This window comes from Symphodus melops, assembly GCF_947650265.1.
Source record: "Symphodus melops genome assembly, chromosome: 12".
Classification (NCBI taxonomy): Eukaryota; Metazoa; Chordata; class Actinopteri; order Labriformes; family Labridae; genus Symphodus; species Symphodus melops.
The window spans coordinates 7,918,850-7,939,172 of record NC_136702.1 but is presented as its reverse complement, the minus strand read 5'-3'; the positions used below and the strand labels follow the sequence as shown (position 1 = coordinate 7,939,172).

At 41.9% G+C, this 20,323-nt stretch overlaps 1 protein-coding gene across 11 annotated transcripts in view; it reads left to right on the top strand.

Annotated features, from left to right (window-relative positions):
- Positions 1 to 20,323, top strand: part of myo16 (myosin XVI) — a 92,367-nt gene that overhangs the window by 9,756 nt on the left and 62,288 nt on the right. For 7 of the 11 annotated variants that reach the window (XM_079358301.1, XM_079358294.1, XM_079358299.1 and 4 more), the window contains exons 2-4: positions 9,565 to 9,834; positions 19,572 to 19,642; positions 19,842 to 19,985. In XM_079358301.1, the coding sequence (XP_079214427.1) occupies positions 9,600 to 9,834; positions 19,572 to 19,642; positions 19,842 to 19,985 (450 nt within the window). In that variant the 5' untranslated portion in view covers positions 9,565 to 9,599. Of the gene's footprint in view, positions 1 to 4,654; positions 5,387 to 8,851; positions 9,092 to 9,564; positions 9,835 to 19,571; positions 19,643 to 19,841; positions 19,986 to 20,323 lie in introns of those variants that run through there. The other 4 variants (XR_013780315.1, XM_079358295.1, XM_079358292.1 and 1 more) reach the window with 2 other exon arrangements.

Below are 20,323 nucleotides of genomic sequence, written 5' to 3'. Positions count from 1 at the left end.
ACTTTCAAGCAAAGAAAAACACATTTTTCTCGTCTCAGGGCAAAATGAGGTCTGTATTAAGGACCATTCAACACTACTACCATGTTTCTAATGATACAAAGCTTCATGTAAATGGGTGAAGTATCCCTTTAACAAGAATTCTCACATTTTCGTGAACTGTAGACTCAATGATTTCGAACTTGCAAATGATAAGACAGTGCTTTTCTCCAAATGTTCACACTTATTCCTAATCATTCTCATATCTCGTCTTTCTCTGCCCTTTAGTTTCTCTGTCCTTTCTTCAACGACTGTTTCCCATTGTTGATGTTCAGAAACGTGTGTTTTTGTACACTTGCTCACGAGAGCAGCAGGGATATAAGGGGACATTGGTGCTTGGAATTTGAGCAGCTGTGAGCGTAGCATGATAACATAAGCAGAATGGTTTTGTGGGGTAGGAGTTTGATCCAACTGTGCATTGGTCTGTTAGCTTGCTGTGAGTCACTTAAACAAGTGTGTCAGGCAGCGCTCAAGCTTTTCACTCTGAGTCAGATGAGAGCAGAACAAGGTAACAGGCGGACGCCGCATCTCTGCTAAGTGCTGCTTCAACTCCGAGCTTCTCATATGCAGGATTCTGCTTCTCTTCTTTTTTTGTCTGGTCATTGATTGCAGCTGTTCTTTATGTTCATGTGGTGTCCATTGTGCCAGCAGCTTAGGGCTGAAAGGTAGGGCCAAAGTAGTAAAGGAGAGAGAGAGAGAGAGAGAGAGAGATGCACTCTGATTTTGGGTTTGATGAGTGGCAATTGAAAGAGAAACAGAAACATATTCATTGGCACAGTCTGGCATTCAATAGAAATCTGTTTGAGCAGAGAGAAACTGTCCGACAAGTTATGTCATTTGTTCATAAATGATCATAATTCTCCTGTCTCTTACTGAGCTTTTATCCTCATAGACCTTATTTGTGTTTTACACTTTCTAGTAGTTCTACTCCTCTCGCTGATGATTCCATATTGTCATAAAACTCTGACAATTCTGTGGATAGTTTGAGGTCCATTTAAATAGAATGAGAGATTGTGTGTAGGAAAAACAAGACCATTTCAATCCAGTGGAGACAAGGGGACGTCATGTGTCATGGGTTCAAATGTTTCCCTCTGCAGCCATGCTCGTTGGATCAGTTCCTGTGAACTGCTGAAAGAAACATTTGGCTTGTTAACAGCTGTTAAAACTGGGGAAAAAGTACAACTGGAAAGTGTCACTTGTTTTGAAACTTGAGAACGAAGACTGTAGTAAAGTACACATTGCTTTTTACTGAGTTTGTTTTACAAGTTTGTTTTACAGGTACCGACTCGGATGGATCAGTATACTAGAGGTGAATTCAAAGAGAGTTCACAATAGCCAACAGATCTTTTATACATAAGATAACTTTTTTTTTGTTTAGTAATCAATGTTTTCCCTCTATACTTATTCAACAGTGTGCGCTTTCTGTGAGTCTTATTGGTTTTGTGTTCATCGATTTTAAAGTATCCCCTCAAAACCCCCTGCTGCAGGTAACAGCCAACACCCCTGCTTTTTCTCAAACTTTGTTTTTGCACTCTGACATCGTGTTGCTTGCATAGATTTTCTGAGTCCCTCAACTACTGAGTCAATAGAGTACATGCTGTACAGAGAGGCAGCAAAACTAAAAGCCCTTCTGATTGCTAACAAACAGGTGGGACCGCAGCTGGAGAAAAAAAAAGACACTATAAGCACATTAAGAGACCCAGTGTGGTGTAAGACCCATGAAGAAGAAACAGATTAAATACATATGTACAATTACAAACACAATTTAAAATCTGCCAACATTTTGATATTGTTTGCGTTTCCATCACCAAAGGCTATTTGTTTTTTAGACGTCAACTTCAGTTGCATCTGGTCTTTAATATTTCATTCTTACATTTTCGGTCTTGCAAGTTTTCCGCTCTCCCTTCCTCAATTGCAAACAAACATCCACCAGGGTGTTACTGATCAAATAGAGCGTCTGTCATCAGCCTCATTACTGCATGGCTGCTTCATTAATCCTGGTTATTACACAATCTAACATTTGTTTGAGCTAATCTTACAAAAACAACAGTCGCGTAACGAGAAACTTGGTATAACAGATGCTAACAATACTTTAGAGTGAAGCTAAAGTTATGGGTGGGGGGGGGGGCGTGAGTTTATTTAGTCTAAAAAGATTGTAGCTCATGCTTCATAGTAGTTTTGTCTCCATATATAAGTGGTGTGTCTATGAATGGCCTCACTGCCTTATAGTTCAGTTTTATATTGAAGGTTAAAAATGTATTTATTAAAAGTCCTGCAGGGAGTGTCACCTCACGAAACACTTTGTTTTGCCATTATAGTATAATGAACAAAAAGAATTTCACATATTTATGAATTATATATTATGAATGATTTAATTTGCTGTGTATTCAAAGGGAAGATCCTTGTAGGGATAAACATAATACAATCTTAATGTTATCCGCAAAATGTAATGTGACTCGACTAACCTGTGTTAGTGTGTGTGTTTGTATGGCAACGTGACGCAGTCTTTAAAACATGCAAATAGTATTCCACAGTTTAAATGTAGCAGGTAAATGTATGTGTGAATACATTGAGTGATAAATTATGAATCCCTCATTTTCTGCATCGGATATCCCACATTATTAGCGCCGGTTAAAGTGATTGCATCTAAGCCTATGCACACACTCCAGAGAGGTATACATATGAACCACTGGTTCACAGTCATAGTGATGGAGACCTTAGGGGGAAGATAGCAGGATGACAGCTGTGTCAAAGAGGATTTCTTTTGTCATCTCCTTTTGGACCAAAGCTCTGTAATGACAGTTTGACTCTACAAGGAGCCTCTACTTCACCAAATGCAGTTTTACTCTTTGCTACAATTCACCACAATGTTGATACTAACATCTAGGATGGATTGATCATTTTGCACAGACAATACAGTGAACATTCAGAGTGAACTTTATGCAACTTCTTTAAAACAAGTTATTTTTTCTGTATTGGAAAATAACGCTTACCAGCAAATGTTTCACTTTTGCTTTTAAGAATCTGTTTCATAAATGATGATGCTCTTCTTTCTATCATTATGTGTATTATGTTCCTTTGCTATATCTAAGAGTGGTAGTAATTATGGGAATTATCTCTCCTCTTGTTCCACCAGAGATAAGTCTCCTTTAAGCGTGACGTGCACACCTTGTTTTACCTTTTTGCCCCCGTGTTCCTGCACATCACCACTCGTTGACACAGCAGTGCAGCATGTTACATGTTTGTCCCTGCAGGCACAGATTGTTCGATTTCCTCCGAGCCGTTAACGCTCATGACATTCGGATGGAAAAGCATGACATTTCCTTGTCAGATCTACTGCTGTGAGGTCTTGATGTTACGAGCAAAGTGTTAATGGGGTTGTCACTGTGTTATCCTTAACTAAAAATATGACATTACAAGGGCAGCAGAGGTTTGCATGTGTGCTATCTGAGCTTTTAAAGGTTGCAAAGGGTGTTTGATTGTTTATTTGGTAAGGAGCAATGCAATCATTGCAAACAACTCTGCAGCTTTTCTTTCTCAGGTTGATGTTGGAGCCGTTTGCTCTGGCAGTGTTTTGCAGAAGATGCAGCAAGTTGCTTCTGTGACCTGATTTCCTGTGACAGGAATTACTCGAGCATCGAGTCTGACGTACGCACGCACACACACACACACACACACACACACACACACAAACACACACATACATGCAAACAGCTACATCTCCCAGTCTCTACCTTCCTCTCGTTCTCGCTCAAGTCGCTCGGCTGCTTCTCTCCATTCGATACCAACATAAAGTACATCACACCTGCTCCTCACATTCTTTTATCCCAGCTCTCGCCCGACCATGTTTGACAGCTATGGGAGATAACAGCCCGAAAGCTCCCTGAGAAAATGCAGCATACTATACACACTGCTGTGTGTGTAGGAGCACCATGACACAGATTTCTAAAATGTGTGTCACGTTTCTTCTTTAGTTGCATACCTCGTTAGGATGTTTTACGCTCCTCCATTTGTGTGTGTGTGTGTGTGTGTGTGCAGTTTTTGACTTTCCCATGTCTGCTTTTTCCCCTCCCATTCTCTCTCCCATCTCTATCCGTCTACCCCTCCATTCATCTGCATCCTTACTCTTCTCCTGCAAATATTCTCCTTAAGGCTTAGCTGTAGCTCAGAGCACCAAGTCAGAGACTGCTGCCCTACAGACACACTGGCACTGCAAGCATATGGTTCATATTGCGTCACTTTACGCACCGTGCATATGCTGGAGTGTGATAAGCAAGTTCTAAAGTGTGTGTTCATAGTTTTAATCCCTACTATTCTAGTTGACTATTCTCATCCGTCCCTAATTTGGTGCCAGTGTAATACTGTTGATGAGCACTTAACCCATCACTGAAAGCCGCACTGCAGCAGCTTCTCTCTCTCTCTCTCTCTCTCTCTCTCTCTCTCTCTCTCTCTCTCTCTCTCTTGCTCTCTTCTATCCAATTTAACACCCTCCATCTCACTCCAGCTCTTGCTTATTTTTTTTACTCTTGCTCCCCCTGCTGTATCTGCAGTTTCCTTTCCTATCTCCATCCTTTTCGTTTTCTTCAATGACCTCCCTTGCTCTCTCTCTCTCTCTCTCTCTCTCTCTCTCTCTCTCTCTCTCTCCCTCTCGTCTTAATCCCTCTCTCTCTCTCTCTCGCTGTTATATACATTGTAGGATGGCATAATTAATCCTGACACCCCACCCCCTCGTCCTTTTCTTCTTTTTGCTGAGAAGGTAGAGAGAAGTCTAAAGATGTTTGCGTCCCCATGAATCACTGCGTGTAAGTGTGTGTGATAGGAAGAGAATTGTACTGAGGTGAAGAGCATTGCGTCATTGGGGGTGTGTTGAGCGGGAGGTGGGCTAAGCCGGCTGTCAGTCAGTGACGCTAGCTGAGCACGTGCGTCGGTCATGGCTGGGGAGACGCTGTGTGCTGGTTATCTGGCTGTAGGCGAGGAGAGCTAGAAACAGCCGCAGCTCCTCTTGCCGACAGGCTGGTCGAGGTAGTGAATGTCTGGGTGAGTGTGTGTGTGTGTGCGTGTGTGTGCGCATGTAGATGCTGCATGGGCTGCAACCGGAGCTGCTGCTGTTGGTGAATTATGCAGACAGAGGAACAGAGTTTAGATGGTATGCAAGGAGACGGATTAATAATGCATCCTGCCGGGTTACAAGCACTGCATTAGTTAGTTTTGCTGGAACCTGTAGCTGCCTACTGTCTGCCTGATTGCCTGACTTCCAAAGTCCCTGCCTTCCTTTCTGCCTGTCTTCCAACCTGACTGGCAGACAGCGTACCTACCAAGAAAATGTCTCATTACCATTTCATCAAATGCTGTAAGTAGCCATTTATCTGTATGTGAGTGTGTGTGTGTGTGTGTGTGTGTGTGTGTGTGTGTGTGTGTGTGTGCATACGTATTCCACAGCCTTGGGTGTGTGCCTGTTAGCACTTTCTATAAATGCAGGGTGTCATATACAGTATGAGGGAAGAATTCTGGTCAGCAGCTGCAGACACAACAGCACAATCTAAACTTCAAATGGATATCCAGGTCCCTCTGTGTGTGCATGTGTGTGTGTGTGTGTGTGTGCTGTAAGTGGGTGTGTGAGCTTGCTGCAGAGAGCTTCTGCAGATGTGTGAAGCTGACCGGTGAATGCGGCAGGTAGCGGCAGCAGGGACCGGGGGGGAAGAAAAAAAAAAGAGGTGACATAGTACCACAAAGATGCAGATTCCCATGAGCGTCTGGGATATTCTTAACACAGTGACAGACTGACTCAGAGAGTGAGTGATTTCAGAGAGCGGAGGACAGATGGATAGAAAATGAGGGTGATTTTAGAGGAGTGTTGGAGAGAGAGAAAAAAGGGAGTACTGGGAAATGTAAAGAAAGTGAGAAGAGGATGAGTGGATTGATGGACAGACGCAGAGAGGAATGATTGGAGCAATGCTGATATTTGAGAGAGTTGTGAAAAAAGAAAAGGGGAAGAATTAAGGAGAAATGTGTGGATTCTTTGACACTGTAGAAGATCAAAGTCTCACCTTGACTTTTAGAGCCACCTGTCTCTCCTGTCAAAGATTTGTCTCCTGCACTGTTCCGCTCACTGCAGTTTGCAGCCTGTGTGTGTGCTTCTGCACATGTTTGCCTTTCTATTTTTCTAATTTACAATCTCCTGCAGTGCTTTCAGTGTTATTAGCTGGAGCCTGCATGGGATGTTCCACATTCAATCAATAACTGATAGCCTGGAGATGGGATGGCAGGAGAAGAAAGCTACAGTACGGCATTTTATCCCCCTCTCTCTCTCTCTCTCTCTCTCTCTCTCTTTCTCGCTTTCTGTCTCCATCTCCATCCTGGATTTATTCAGCCCTATTTCCCATCACTCTGAGTCCTAACGTCCTTCCGCGCTCCCATTCACATTCCATCTTTCTGTTCAGAGCCATTCATCAAATCGAAGGACGCACCAGTGTTATTTCTAAATGTTGTATGGTCGGAACAGACATTAGTTTTCCATTAAACTGAGTTCACATGTGTGCACATGTTCACACTAAGCATGGAAATTGAAGAATGTATCGATCAACGGCAAATTCCTATTGATCTCCGTGCTGTCATTGCCAGCACTATTTGATGTTTTCATCTAAAAGGGAAGACAAAGAAACGCTCACGGGAATGTCCTCATGTTATTTTTGACCACATGTTAAAATATATTGCAAATAGAGCAAATAAAAACTGCTATGGCAAGTCATGAGGGACAGGTTTTATAGTCAAGACATGACACAGTAGGAGTTTACTGCAGAACCTTTTAGCACACTGAGCATACGTCATCAATTATTTATATAAGTGCTTTTGCCTATCAATGTAAATATTCTACCAAAAAGGTGATTTCACTTCAGTGTCTGCTGCAGCTAATAGAAACCATGAACCACATACTGCTTTCAGCACTAAGACTGAAGTCTTGTCTGTATCAATATCACGCCATGCCACCAAGTGAATCAGTCATGTACCTGCAGGCTTTGATGTGACTGCAACCTTGAATGCATGTTTATTAGACAATGTAGGAGGTTGACAGGGTGCAAAGGATGTAAGGGTCCAAACAGAGGAGGAGATGAGAGTCAGGGCAGAGGTGGATACAGGCACAGTTAACCATGTCCATATTTCATTTGGTAAACCAGACAGAGACAGTATGCTTTATGATCCCTGCTTCTTGCTTTTGCACATACAAAACCTATTCAACATTTATCATGTGCTTACACCCAGCTTCTCATGATGTGAATAATAGCTTTCTTTTTGTCTCTTGTAAAAAACATTTTTTTTACATGAATATAAAGTCAGGTCATACACCGAGTGAGAAGTGTGAAGCTATACCTTTGTCATTTGTTTACATGTCATAGACTGAATGATTAAACTAATAAAGTTATCCTTCCTGCAGTCCTACATAGGGCTGGACAGGAAATCGATTTTCATCCATAAATTGTATTTGTGGAAAATCTGGATTTTCAAAAATAGATTTTCTCTCTAATAGGACTGTCAAACTTTCCGAAAACTCCTGAATATCTCCTGATATTTCCAGCAGGCGCTGTACTGTATGTGTGCACAAACAGACACGTTTTCTACTCTGACTTTACCCCCCCCCCCCAGTTTGAAAGGGATAGTCTCCCGCTGTGATGTGCATATGTGAACAGCCAGGTCACGAGAATATCCGGAGCGGTTCTTCTGAAATGATCTACATTTTCATAAGTGTATACTTGAAACGGCTTGATTCACTTCGCCACTTCTTTGCAGTTGCTCTGCCTCCACTGTACTTCTACACTAACCCGACGTTTACAGCTTGCACTTCAACCTCTAAAGAGAAATTCAGGATAGTTTAGTATTCCTAGAAGGGAAATTCACTTTGCTTTTGTTAAACTGTATAAATTATAGAAAAGCTACATTCTTTTTTAGTCATTTCTTTGTCCTTTATATTCTAAACACCATTTTTAATGTTTTAGGTGTTAATTGATTTTTTTCCTTAAAAAAGGCCGAACTGTGTTCCTTCACTCACTGTCACTCATCATACATTGATTGACCTGTGATCATGTTTGTGTACACGCTGCTACTTACTTACTGATGATTTCTGGTAATCTCCTGCATTCTATAAAGCCTCTTACCGAGATGTTAGATAAGATTATGCTTTATTGTCCCAGAGGAGAATGTGCATGGTGCTTCACAGAGCGCTGGTGCAGTAACAACATCTCCACAGTACATTCGTACATCAGTAAAAATCTGCATCTCATAAAATGAGCTGAGTAAGAAAGAAGGAGGTGGGAGTATAAGAAAAATGAAGGTAATAGCCGTGAGGAAGCTGGACTGTCTTGATATTGGAAAAGGATGTACAGTGTGTCGAGTGTGCTTTTTGCTGACTAGATCAAGTTGACTAAAATAACATGAACAGTTTAATAATGACCCCCCTTCTCTGGAACCTGAACACAAAGAACCTTTTTATACGTTTAATCAGAGCAGATGGTACGGTGTGTGTGTGTGTGTGTGTGCGTGCGTGTGCGTGTGTGTCTGTGTGTTTGTGAAGGGGCAGGTGTTTGAATAAATGTGGAGACATACTGTATATCAAACAGAAACGAAGCACACAGATACAGCAGCTCCATTTTTCTCCCAGCATGGCTTTTGTCTGAAACACACCTACAGCAGTTTACTGTTTCAAGTAGACACAAAGAAACAACAGTCATGTTGTCAAGGCTGTGTTTCTGTTTGTGTAACTTTGGTTCATCTGTTGCTTAAAGACTTTATATACAGTATATATTAAAAAAAAAAAGTTGTGGTAAAGACGTTCTCCCACCGAACATGCAGACAGGAAAAAGGAGATGAAATGGAAAAAGAAAGACAGAACCACTGGAGTTGGAAATAGAGCGAAAGAAGCTGGAAGGAGAGGATACTTAATGGGCACAAAACAAGCACACAATGACAACAGGAAAAAAAAAAAAGGAACAGCTAAGTCGAGTTTTATTAAAGACTGAAGAAAAAAGCAGAGACAGCAGTGGCCCCAAAAAAGGAATAAGTGGTGAGTCAGAACAAAAAACAAACCGCACCATTTCTACAAAGACATCCTCTTATATTGAGCCTGCCTTTCAGCAGCTGTGACCTGAATTTACCAAACAATCAGAGCCAAACAATAAACGTACTTATACAGGACAAACCTCATGTCATGTATTAGTTAATTGTGTGTCCGTCTTGGTCTTAGCTACTGCACCAGTTAGCAGTTAGATAGATTCAGCGGTTTGCCAAAGTGGCAGAGAGATTATGCAGAGTCAGGAGAATCCCTACACACTGTTGGGACAACAGAGACGATCCAAATAGACTAAATATGCTGAATGATTGCACATGTGGGCAAACTGCAGTCATCGAACAAAATCAGTAACGCAGTAAAACAAGCTCAAATGCATCAGGCATCAGTATATTTAAAAAAAAAAGTTAATTAACCTTAATACAGACGAATACGACATGATCATTGTTTTTCTTTCTGTCTCCCACCAGGTTGTTTTCAGCTATGTAATGTCTTTCGTCAAAACATGGAGATAGACCAGTGTCTGCTGGAGTCGCTCCCCCTTGGCCAGCGCCAGCGGCTGGTCAGGAGGATGCGTTGCGACCAAATACGGGCGTACTACGAACGGGAGAAGAGCCTTCAGCGCCAGCAAGGTGGAGTCAAGGTTCGGTCCGCATCTATGCACCGCAAGAAGCCCCGGGTCCGTTTCAGCCAAACTGATGTCTTGCAGGATGCCATCAGTCGGCATGACGACAAAGAAGGTGTGTATGTGGATGCACACATACGGGTTGTGTCCCTATATGGTTGACTGGAGAGGGGGGAAAAAAGTTTTTACTTCACCGCTCTATATATCCGCCTTTTTCACACACACCTACACACACAAGCACACACACACTTACACACACAAACATGACATGTTTTGCTCCAAAACAGTCCCCTTAACAGAGTTGAGCTTTTATAAACAAACAGCTTTCAAGGACAAAAGTACCTCAGCACAGATGAGAATGTCTGTTGTTGAAAGTATTCCCTCACTTTTTGATGGACTCGAGGAAGAGTATCTATCTATCTATCTATCTATCTATCTATCTATCTATCTATCTATCTATCTATCTATCTATCTATCTATCTATCTATCTATCTATCTATCTATCTATCTATCTATCTATCTATCTATCTATCTATCTATCTATCTATCTATCTATCTATCTATCTATCTATCTATCTATCTATCTATCTATTACACAAAAGTGTAAAAAGGATCATGTTCAACCTGGCAGACACAGACGTTAATACTAACTAGTTTGTTAGACTGACATTGTACTGTAAATGGTATTATTTAGTGTTTAACAAGTTATGACATAAGCCCTGGGAAATTGAATGCTCAGAATTATTTCAACCATTTTAGTCTTTTTTTTTTTTTTCAAACACAAAATAGCTCAGTGATAGTTCTGTGTTTACTCTAATGCGTGTGTGTGTGTGTGTGTGTGTGTGTGTGTGTGTGTGTGTGTGTGTGTGTGAAAGTGAATCTTTGTCTGTGTTCTGTCAGCAAATTTGTGCATTTTTACACAGTCAGGAAGACATGTACCTTAATGGGTCCTTTAACAGTCAATCATGTTTGCCCTCAGCCTTCTGTTCTCTGCAGACCTGTAGCCTGCCTATCTCCCTGTAAAGACACACTCATGTGCCAAGGCTAATGTCTGTGAGATCAAATTATCAATGCTCTTACAGAATTCAAGTGGTCCTCAGTGTGGTCTCGAAAAGGGCATTGATTCATTTGTCCCATCTCATCGTCCTTCTCTTTGTTTATGTCAGTCATTTACCCAGCTGTCCCGGTGCGTCTGAGTCCGTCCTGCAGGCAGGTCACTGTGTTACTCTCTGCTCTCTGGCTGCCACTGAGGTTCAGCTGGGCTCTGTGGGAGCAGCTGGTGTTCCAGTACAACAGCCTCACTCGAACCCGGCTTCCTCGGCTCGACATGAATAGCATCTGCTTAAAACGTACTGTACCTTTACAACCCAGATACAATGACACTACACTGGTACCAGGCCTTCTCGCCTTCAGCTGGTGTTAAAAGCAAGAGTAAGGACCAAGATAGGAACACTTCTGATATTCACACATCTGTTAGTCTGTGTCAGCCGAGCTCGTTCTTCTTTGTCTCTCTTCCATTGTCTCTGTCTTTGAGGTAACACTCGATTGGGTGGATCAGCACTTGCCAAATTTCAACAATGGCTCATAAGCATTTCTCCCTGGTTCCCCGGGATGAGTGATAACAGTTTCCTCAGCGTAGCCGTTGAGTTAGCGCTACTCTCATTTTGTTCAGAGTGATAGAATTCGCCTCAGGCTTGGAATCTCCCCTAAGTAATGTGAGAACAGTTTAAAATGTTTCCCCTTTACTACAGAGGTATTTTAAGCGGGCTTGTGTTTACAATGAGAACCCACAGGGTAACATAGAGGTAAAACATTCAGGGATTTAAATCATTGATGATGCCAGGATAACCCAGTTTCTTGTCTGGAAAGTAGACTTGAACAGGAACGTAGAACAGGACATGTAAGTGACGACGCAGGTAGTTTCACCATATCAATATCAAAAATAGGATTTTCTTGGTTATTTCATGACATTCAAAAGGAGCCTAAAGATGATGAGTAAAGTGTGAAGTGATCGCTTCTGTCTGACTTGAGCCGCTTGTTTTTACAACTTGATAGATTGCCATTTTCTCAGACCGTGTCCCCTTGATTGTGACGATGAATGTTTTGGTGACTCATTGTTTTTAAGAACTGGAGTGTGCACAACAGAAGAAAAAAAAAGATGAACCAAGAGAAGAAGGCAGAGAAAACAAAGACGCTGGGTCTGAAAAAGCTAAAGCGAGAAAGACGGAGAGACTGTGATAACCAAAGTTCTGTTCTAATTAAAGCAGGTTTTTCAGAGCGCTCACTCGAGATTTAGATTCACTGATAGCAGAGGAAGTCAGTTTGCTGACAGGGCAGCAAACTGGTTATTGCAGATGTCAAACACGCACAGTCACACGAGGATTTTTTTTTTTGCTTATCAGTCGATGTTTGCCGGAAATGATATGAAGAAGCATGAGATGAAGAGAGGCAGGACAGGGGATAGATGAAAGGGTGCACACGGGAGGAAAAAGTTAAATTGGAAAGCGACAGAAATTGAAAATGCAACAGGAAAGAAGCATCAGGTCAGCGATGATGTTGTATGGTTAAATAAATAAAAAAAACACCAATAATTCACAGCCTTATAGTCAGATCAGAGCCTATTGTATATCTCATCTCTCTTCTCCTTTCATATTTGTCTTATGCAAACTGTCACCCAGCTCACTTGGGTTTTGAATTGGGTGGTGAAATTGCTTTTCCAAAAGCAATCTCCGAACTTTATCAAAGTAAGAAACAAGTGGGACGGCAGCAGCTGTTGTCTTTGAAGCAGACTGACGTCTCCTCACTTTATATACTGTGACTGTATCAAAGGTGACAATTTGGTGTTAGCATTAGTCCTGAAACAATGTGAGAAATAGTCCTTTTTTTTTTTTTTTTTATGAATGAAGAGCAGCAATTCAGATTACAGTTCATCTGTTCTAGAACTGAGCCATCTAGAATGTGCATACTGTTTCCCCAACTGCATTTATCAAATTCAAGGATCACCTTGTCTATTATATACATCGTGGGACGTCATTGCATATTTTTCAATGTTGAAAGGTGTATTGATGAAAGCTCAGGTATTTCAGTTATCTCTTTTTTTTTTTTTTTTTTTTTTTTTTTACTACCATACTTGGAACTGATCTGCCATAGTCCAGATCATCTTTTCAATATTTCTTTGTGGCACCAGAGATCATCTTTACCAGCCACGAACAAATACTTTATATTGTCTCCAACGTGGACACAAACTGAGCAGAGAGCAAAGCCAGTTGAAATTTTATCCGAGTCCCTGCATTAATGGATCAAGTGTTTTTCTCTTGTTCCACGTTAAGTGCACATTGTTTGTTTCCCTGTTGGTTAATGCATGAGGAGGTTGAAATAGTTTGTCCTTATATGGAAGTGTAATTACTGAACATGAGCTACATTTGCTGTGTATGTGTGTACAAATATAATAGCCACCTACCATTATTGATTCGCGTGCATAGACTGTGCCTGCAGGCTCAGCAACAGACTCCACCAGTGCTCCATAGTGAGTCAGTGAAACACAGAGGTGACAGTAACAGCTCGCATGCTGTTGTGGAGCAGTGTGTTAGACACAGTTAATAAAAACTGAACCATGCCATGGCTAAAAATAAGAACACAGCGGCACTGGGTCCACTCTTATGCAAGCTATTTGTCTCGATGCAGCCCCCGCCTCCACATCGGTGCGGCTAAAGCATCGCAACAAACAGAGAGAAGCCCATATTCTGGAAGTTTAAACGGGTCTCTGTCTGAAAATCTCGCCCTTTTAAAGATGTCTCAAGTTTGAGAAATTCTGAAGAAAGGAAAAAAAGGGCACCAATGTTTGTAGCTCCTATAGTGTAGAGATGCGTTTGAGCATGATGAGAAATATGCCGTTTCTGTGTCTCTACATTCTGTTTCATGTTAAGTGACACCTGTAGTTGTTTGTTGAATGTGTTGGAAGTGCGGCGCAGGTGAAGCTGAAAATCAGTGCCGTAGTAGAAGGTTGTCCTGTACGATAGCTCGATCCTCTTGACATTTCTGTCTTTGTTTTATTATTCAGTCGGCTCGCTACCTCACATCCATCCAACACTCAAATGTCCTGTTCAGAGAAGAGAACATGTCACACTGTTACTTAAAGGCCCCCTTCTCCCTCTCTCTCCATATAGATACTGCATAAATATATATATGAGCCTCTTATAAGAGAAGACAGTACACAAGGCAGAGGAGTGAAACAGGGGGAGAAAAAGGTGAATATGGATGATAGGAGCAACCATTAATATTTCACTGGAACAGAGCATGCTGGGATTAAAGGCGTGTCAAGCACCTGTCATGTTTTTGACAGAACGGGGCCTGAGCCCTCAGAGGAGGGAGAGAAAGAAGTCCTGATATCTGTTGTTAGTATCCACTTTAAGACGTCACGACTCTCCCTCCGGTGCAGCAGGATGTCCTTTCATTTCAGTCCCATCATCACGCAGGATATCGAAACTTTTCTCTGGCTGTATAGACTTTTTTTTTGCCTAATATTAAACTTCGGGATCACTTGATGACTCATCATTGTTCCTTTTTAGATTTCCAGCTGCAGAGGTTAATATGACTTGAAAAAAAGATACTTTATGATCTAAATTTGTCACCGAGGTCTAGACTGCTGTTTGAAGCGGAAATTCAATTTCTGTGCATGTCTTCCTTGTCTGAGTATTCAAATGAACATTCAAACCGAAGGGGAAATGGAAGTGTGTAATGACACTTTGCAGCCAGCACAGATAATGAATTAACACATTAAACACATTCACTTATTCACTATCCCCGGAGTTGTCCTCTCGACTGCTCACAAACAGGCAATTGCTTTTGTGTTGTTGGACTGTACGCTGCTTTTTTTTTTTTTTTTTTTTTTTTTGAAAGGGTTTATTACAGCATTGAGATATCTACTTTGTCACATAATGATTACTAGTCGGAAAAGCACTGCGACTCCATCATTCGCTCATAGAATGTAAGCGTGGGAATACGAGAATCACACACAAAATATTGAATTTAATTTTTAATTGCCTCAAGTATGGCAACTCAAAATGAAGGAAAATCCTGCTTAAATGAACAATGGTGTTTACAGAGGCAGCATGTCACACAGCAGATGTTTCCACGGTTGAGTACACAACAGTCAAACGGCTTATCAGGTTGAGCGAAGTGAGCCTGGACTACTCGCTCCCAAATAAATACACGCACGCATTGAAGCGTGTGTGCAGTGAAAGTGGGAGTGACTGTATTAGAATGCAGGTTTTTCCCACACATACAGTAGTCTGTAACTGTACAGCCCAGATATATTTACAGACGACCGAGTGTGTTTTGCTGACAGCTCAAGCGTTTTGTGTGTTTTCTATATTTGGACCATACAGCCATCTGCAATCGTTAAAGTAGTGGAGCCTCCTCCCTTTGTGAACATGTCAGATTGTTTCGATATGCTACGAAAGGCAACTTAAAACCTGCTGCTGTGTTTGAATGGAATTACACACACCGGTTCCGAGACGAGGAAGGAGGCGCAGCAGGACAAGCTGTACGAGAGGAGGGGTGTGGTGCATGATGGGTAATGAACTGAAGCGAAGCAAGTCGAGTTGATTAAAGTCGTTCGTAAACAAACAAAATAAGAAAGCCCTTCACTTCTTAAAAAGTCTTTGTTGTGCAAACGATGCAGGGCTTCCCTCCAGCGCTTGAATTCAGGCCGTTATCTCTTCCTCAACCTGTACGAGACATTTTACTGTCATATTGCATTTATTCAACTCCACGCCCTTCTTTGAAATAAACAGATTTGTTTCTGGAGGACGTAGCTGAAGGTTCAATATGGAAATATATTTATACAACAGGGTTAGGTTTTTCTCCCCCCCATTTATTCATCTTGTGAGTGGATATTTCTTAAGGGATACCCTGCACATCCCTTAGGATGTTCCTTTTTTACAGGTCTCACCACAAGCTAATCTGCATTTAGAGTTAGGAATTATTGGTCAAAACTGTACGGTATCTTATTCTCATTGTTGTTGAAACAAAAGAAAAAAATCTCTCGGCTCATTTTAGAAACATGGGGCAGTGATGTGTGACGTGCCTCTTGTGACGAGGAGCGAGGAGACTCCAGCATTTGTAAGCATGAGGGATCTGAACAGAATCCTACGTGGGGCTGCCAATGAATGTTGCTGAACATGGGGGAAAAAACTTCTGGCTGCTGGATAAAGAAAATGTGCGATACTGCTGTAAATAGCATATAATGTAGACTCGGATCGGGGACTTTATGAAATTCATTGAATATCACGGCTCAGTGAGATAAGGTGGAGCACATGAATGGAGACGAGAGGCTGAAGGATAGAAGATTGAATCTTGGACTGTATTTACAGAACCTACTCGTACAGTCACATCAGTTTCAATAGGCAGCTGAAGCACCGCTTGCTTTAAAGGTTTGTGGTGTTCATGAACGTCAAAGAAAAGGGGCACAGAGTAGATCTCAGTGGTCTTTTCAGGAGGAGAGAAATGCCTTGTAATTCTACGTGTAGGTAAGAGTCCTTAAGAGCTGCACTCCACAGAAACTCGACGACAGGTAAAGGACTGACTCCCTGTCAGTGAATGACAGCGGAGCGTTCAAGGTGAGCGGCCTCGTCCTCAGAAAAAAAATGAGAACTTAACTAGCTGCAGTTCCCGACGCATCTTGTTTTATCAGTAGCTTTCTTATTTAGGCTTCTCTCTCTCTCTCTCTCTCTCTCTCTCTCTCTCTCTCGTTCCCTCTTCCTCTCTTTTTTCCCCCATTTTCCTCCCAGTCACTATTTCTGGTTGCCATGGAAACTCCACATATGTATTTCGAACAGCTGTTTTGCCGTTTTCCACAAAATGACATCCAACCACCTCCTGACAGAAGGAAAACACACACATACACACACACACACACACACACACACACACACACACACACACACACACAGAGCTTAATGTACAATCAGAAACATGTAAAGGTGTTACTGTGTAACACAGAGATTGAGATTGTCCATGTTTCTGTGGTAAAACACAAAGCTGGTTAAAGTCAATGGATGTAAATATGAGTTTTCTACATAACTACAGCGATGACTTTGTACTGTAGAACTACAGCACTTCGTGTTAGCAGGGTATTGCGACATATCGGCGCCAGTATGTCTCTGACTTCGATCATTTTCTCGGAATTATTTCTGCACGTCTTGGACGATGTTGTTCAGCATTTAACTGGGTTGTAACTGGATCAAATGTAACCATGAGAACTCATTCCCTCCTCTACTGAAATGCCACAGCAGCTTATCCGTGCTTTGTGTTAGGACAACAGCTGTAATTCCCCTGAAGCCAATCAGATGCTTTGACATTTCCAGTAGCTTTAGAGCTTTACACGAGGAATGCATCCATTCTGGTGTTGCCCTGACATATGTTTATTTTTAATCTCTTTTTGTGGCTACCATAACAAATATTATTACACATCAACATATATGCGCCCTTATGCTAAAATTACATTTTACCATTTCAACAATATGACACCCCATACCTACAGTAGGTGCTTCAATTTTAAGAAGTGGAGGAAATGATCCGATGTCCTTATTCTCTGTTGAATCACATCTGAAAGGTAAACAACAGGACAGCAACATCGCCTGTGTCAATGTTTCTATGGACACGTGAGAAGTGTCATTTGACAGACATGAAACTAGGTGAACCTATTCTTACTCTCACCACTAGAGAAACCCAAAATGCAGACAGACATGTTTTTCTTCCTATTGTAGGATCAGTGAAAACCTTCGAAAGCAGACGCAGAGCTGCGGTCCGCCTTGATGAATCGACCGCTGGAACAACAGCCGTATTGATTCTGAGTGACCATAATGTCAGACAAACACTTAGCTCCTTTTCTTTAACTGCCTGAGGGTCAATATCGAGCTCTTGACCTTTGACCTCTCTCTTGGTGCATTCAATAATGTGCCATAAAACCCTGGTAGCTTCGTCTGTCAGGGACTAACATTAAATGGTTCCGACAGAGGAGATTTATAAACCGGTTAAAGTCCCCACCATGGACACTCACTAATTTCCTGTAATATTTTCCGCGTTAAACCTTGAGTACTTAAAATCGCTGCTCCACGTTCATTAATGTGAAATCCTGTTTAATAGACAGGACAGCGAGAGCATTATCTATTCCCTTGTAACGACTATACAGCTAGACGAGCTTTAATTGGTGGTTTCGAGTCTTGAGCCTCCGCAGCGTGTTGAGCAGCCGGGAGATAATTGTGCTGATTGACTCCAAGCATGGCCAGCTTGCTTCTCATCAACCATTTAAAGGCCATTAAGTAGGTACAGGCATTAGAAGAGTGAGGCCGTGTCTGTGTGTACAGTAAGTGTCCGGACTGATCAGTCAATTCACCGATCAGAAGACTGACAGCAAAGTAACACATAGCAGTATTGATCATTGATGAACGTGTTATCATTGTGTGTTCAAGTGGTTATCGTCGCTTCACTTTTGGAATTGTTCAAATGAGATGCTTTTATTCTTAAATACATGAATGGAGTAGTGCTCAGTATTTGACTGTTAATCAGACAAAATCAATAATCACAATCACTCATAGTAAGGATTGATTATCAGCTTGAATAAGCAAACACTCGTTTTATTTAGAGAAGGTCAGAAACTTCTGAATGCGGACAAATCGTGGAACGCAGTGAGGTGTATCTTGTGAATTCCCAATGCTATAGATCTGGTGCTGTATAATTTCATGGATCAAGGTGCTCTTTAAGAGCTGTACGCTTTTGAAGCTGCGGAAGCGGAAGAACGCGTTATGATATGAGTCCAACAGGTGGAGCTCGTTGTTTAATGAGTCACAAAATACTGAGCACAATAAATGAGGGTTTTTTTTTTTTTTTGTTGTTGTTGTTTTGCAGTTTTATTATTGTTTTTCTGTCTTGCTTTATGAAGTCCTCCAGGTTTATTTACTTCTGCAGGACAGTATGCCAGCACACATTTCACGATTTATTCATAAAGTGTTGGAAGTTAGGCAGAGACATGAACAAAAAATGTGCTGTGTGTTTGGTTACATGAGGTTATTTTGAGCATGTCTGTGTCTGGGTTAAGACGCCTCATGAGAGTTTATTAAAAAGGATTCATTAGTGGGAATTATCACCGCCATATAATAACCATGGTAACTGTCCTCCCTTAGTGCCACTAGCTGTGCTTAAAGACAGCGTGTGTTGGAGGCAGATCGCGTGACAGTGGTGGCTGTTTTTCTGGTTGAAGGTCTTGCAGTGTTTTGTCTGTATCTGTCTACTACTGTCAGTGTCTCTGACATCACATATGTCCAAACTCCAGCACGCCATCTCTCCTCCCTCCTCTTCCTCTCCTGTTTGTCCATGCTGCTCTCTCTCTCTCTGTCCTGCTGTGCTCATCTTGTGTACTTGTTTAATAAAAGATAAATCAGTGGTACAGTAAAATCACTCTGACCTTGTTTGGCTTACTACTATCTGCTGATTTGTTTACGGCTGACTGCTTGAACTCGCATGTGATACTCGGTGCTTTCTTCAGCGGATCTGTGTCAGTGTGCGAGTGGGTTTGTGCGGCTCACTGGAGCTTACAGTGTGTGATGTGAAAGTGTGTAACCCAGAGGCTGTCTGAACCGCTGGTCGAACAAGAAGTTAGAGAACACACACACGAATCCCTAACACTGATCCACGCTGACAAGGACAGTTAGAGGACACGAGACGCATATTGGAGGTGTGTGTTTGAGGTTGTGTATGCCTCAGGTTGTATACATCTTCTTCACGTGTCCTTCGCGTCCAGGCTCCACATACAGCAGGTGTTAACATGTGTGCTGCTTGTTTGTGTTGCAGTGATGCGTCTCCTGAAGGAAGGAGCAGACCGCAACACAACCACCACTTCCGGGGGATCTTTGCTGCACCTGGTGAGACATATAAGACATTTACACAAATGGACAGACGTGCTTATGACAATTATAAGATACATTATACTTAAATTCATTCATTCGGTGGAGTTAACTTTAACTATTGCAGTTCTAACCAGTCATGTCTTGAAATAGTTGCTTTAAGAATCTTGTGTTTTCCATGAGCTGATGATTACAAATGTCCCTGCATTCATTGCAGTGTGCTCGCCATGACAACGTGTTTGCTGCAGAGCTCCTGATTGAGCGCGGCCTGAATGTCAACCTGCAGGATGAAGACCTGTGGACAGCCCTGCATGTGGCGTGTGTGTGTGACCATGCAGACGTGGTGCTGCTGCTGCTGCTGGTAAGACACTCAGAGAAACACACACACACACACACTCACACACTCACACTTGTACTGTACATGGGTTGGTTGCAGTTTTAGTCATTTTTCTTGTTGATCCATGCAATTTTAAGCGTTTCAGCTACAAATAGATTAGTGTTTCCTTGTTGCGAATTTGCTTTGAACCCTCAGCTTAGTCATCCTGAATGTTCGAACCGAAATGCAGCGTCTTCCGGTGATGAGAGAGTTCGGATTAATGAAGTCTCTTTAAACACAACTTTCCAGTCACAAACCCAGCTGAATCACTGAAACGGAGTATGTTCCGAAATTGCTCATTAGCATGATATCAAAGAAACAGC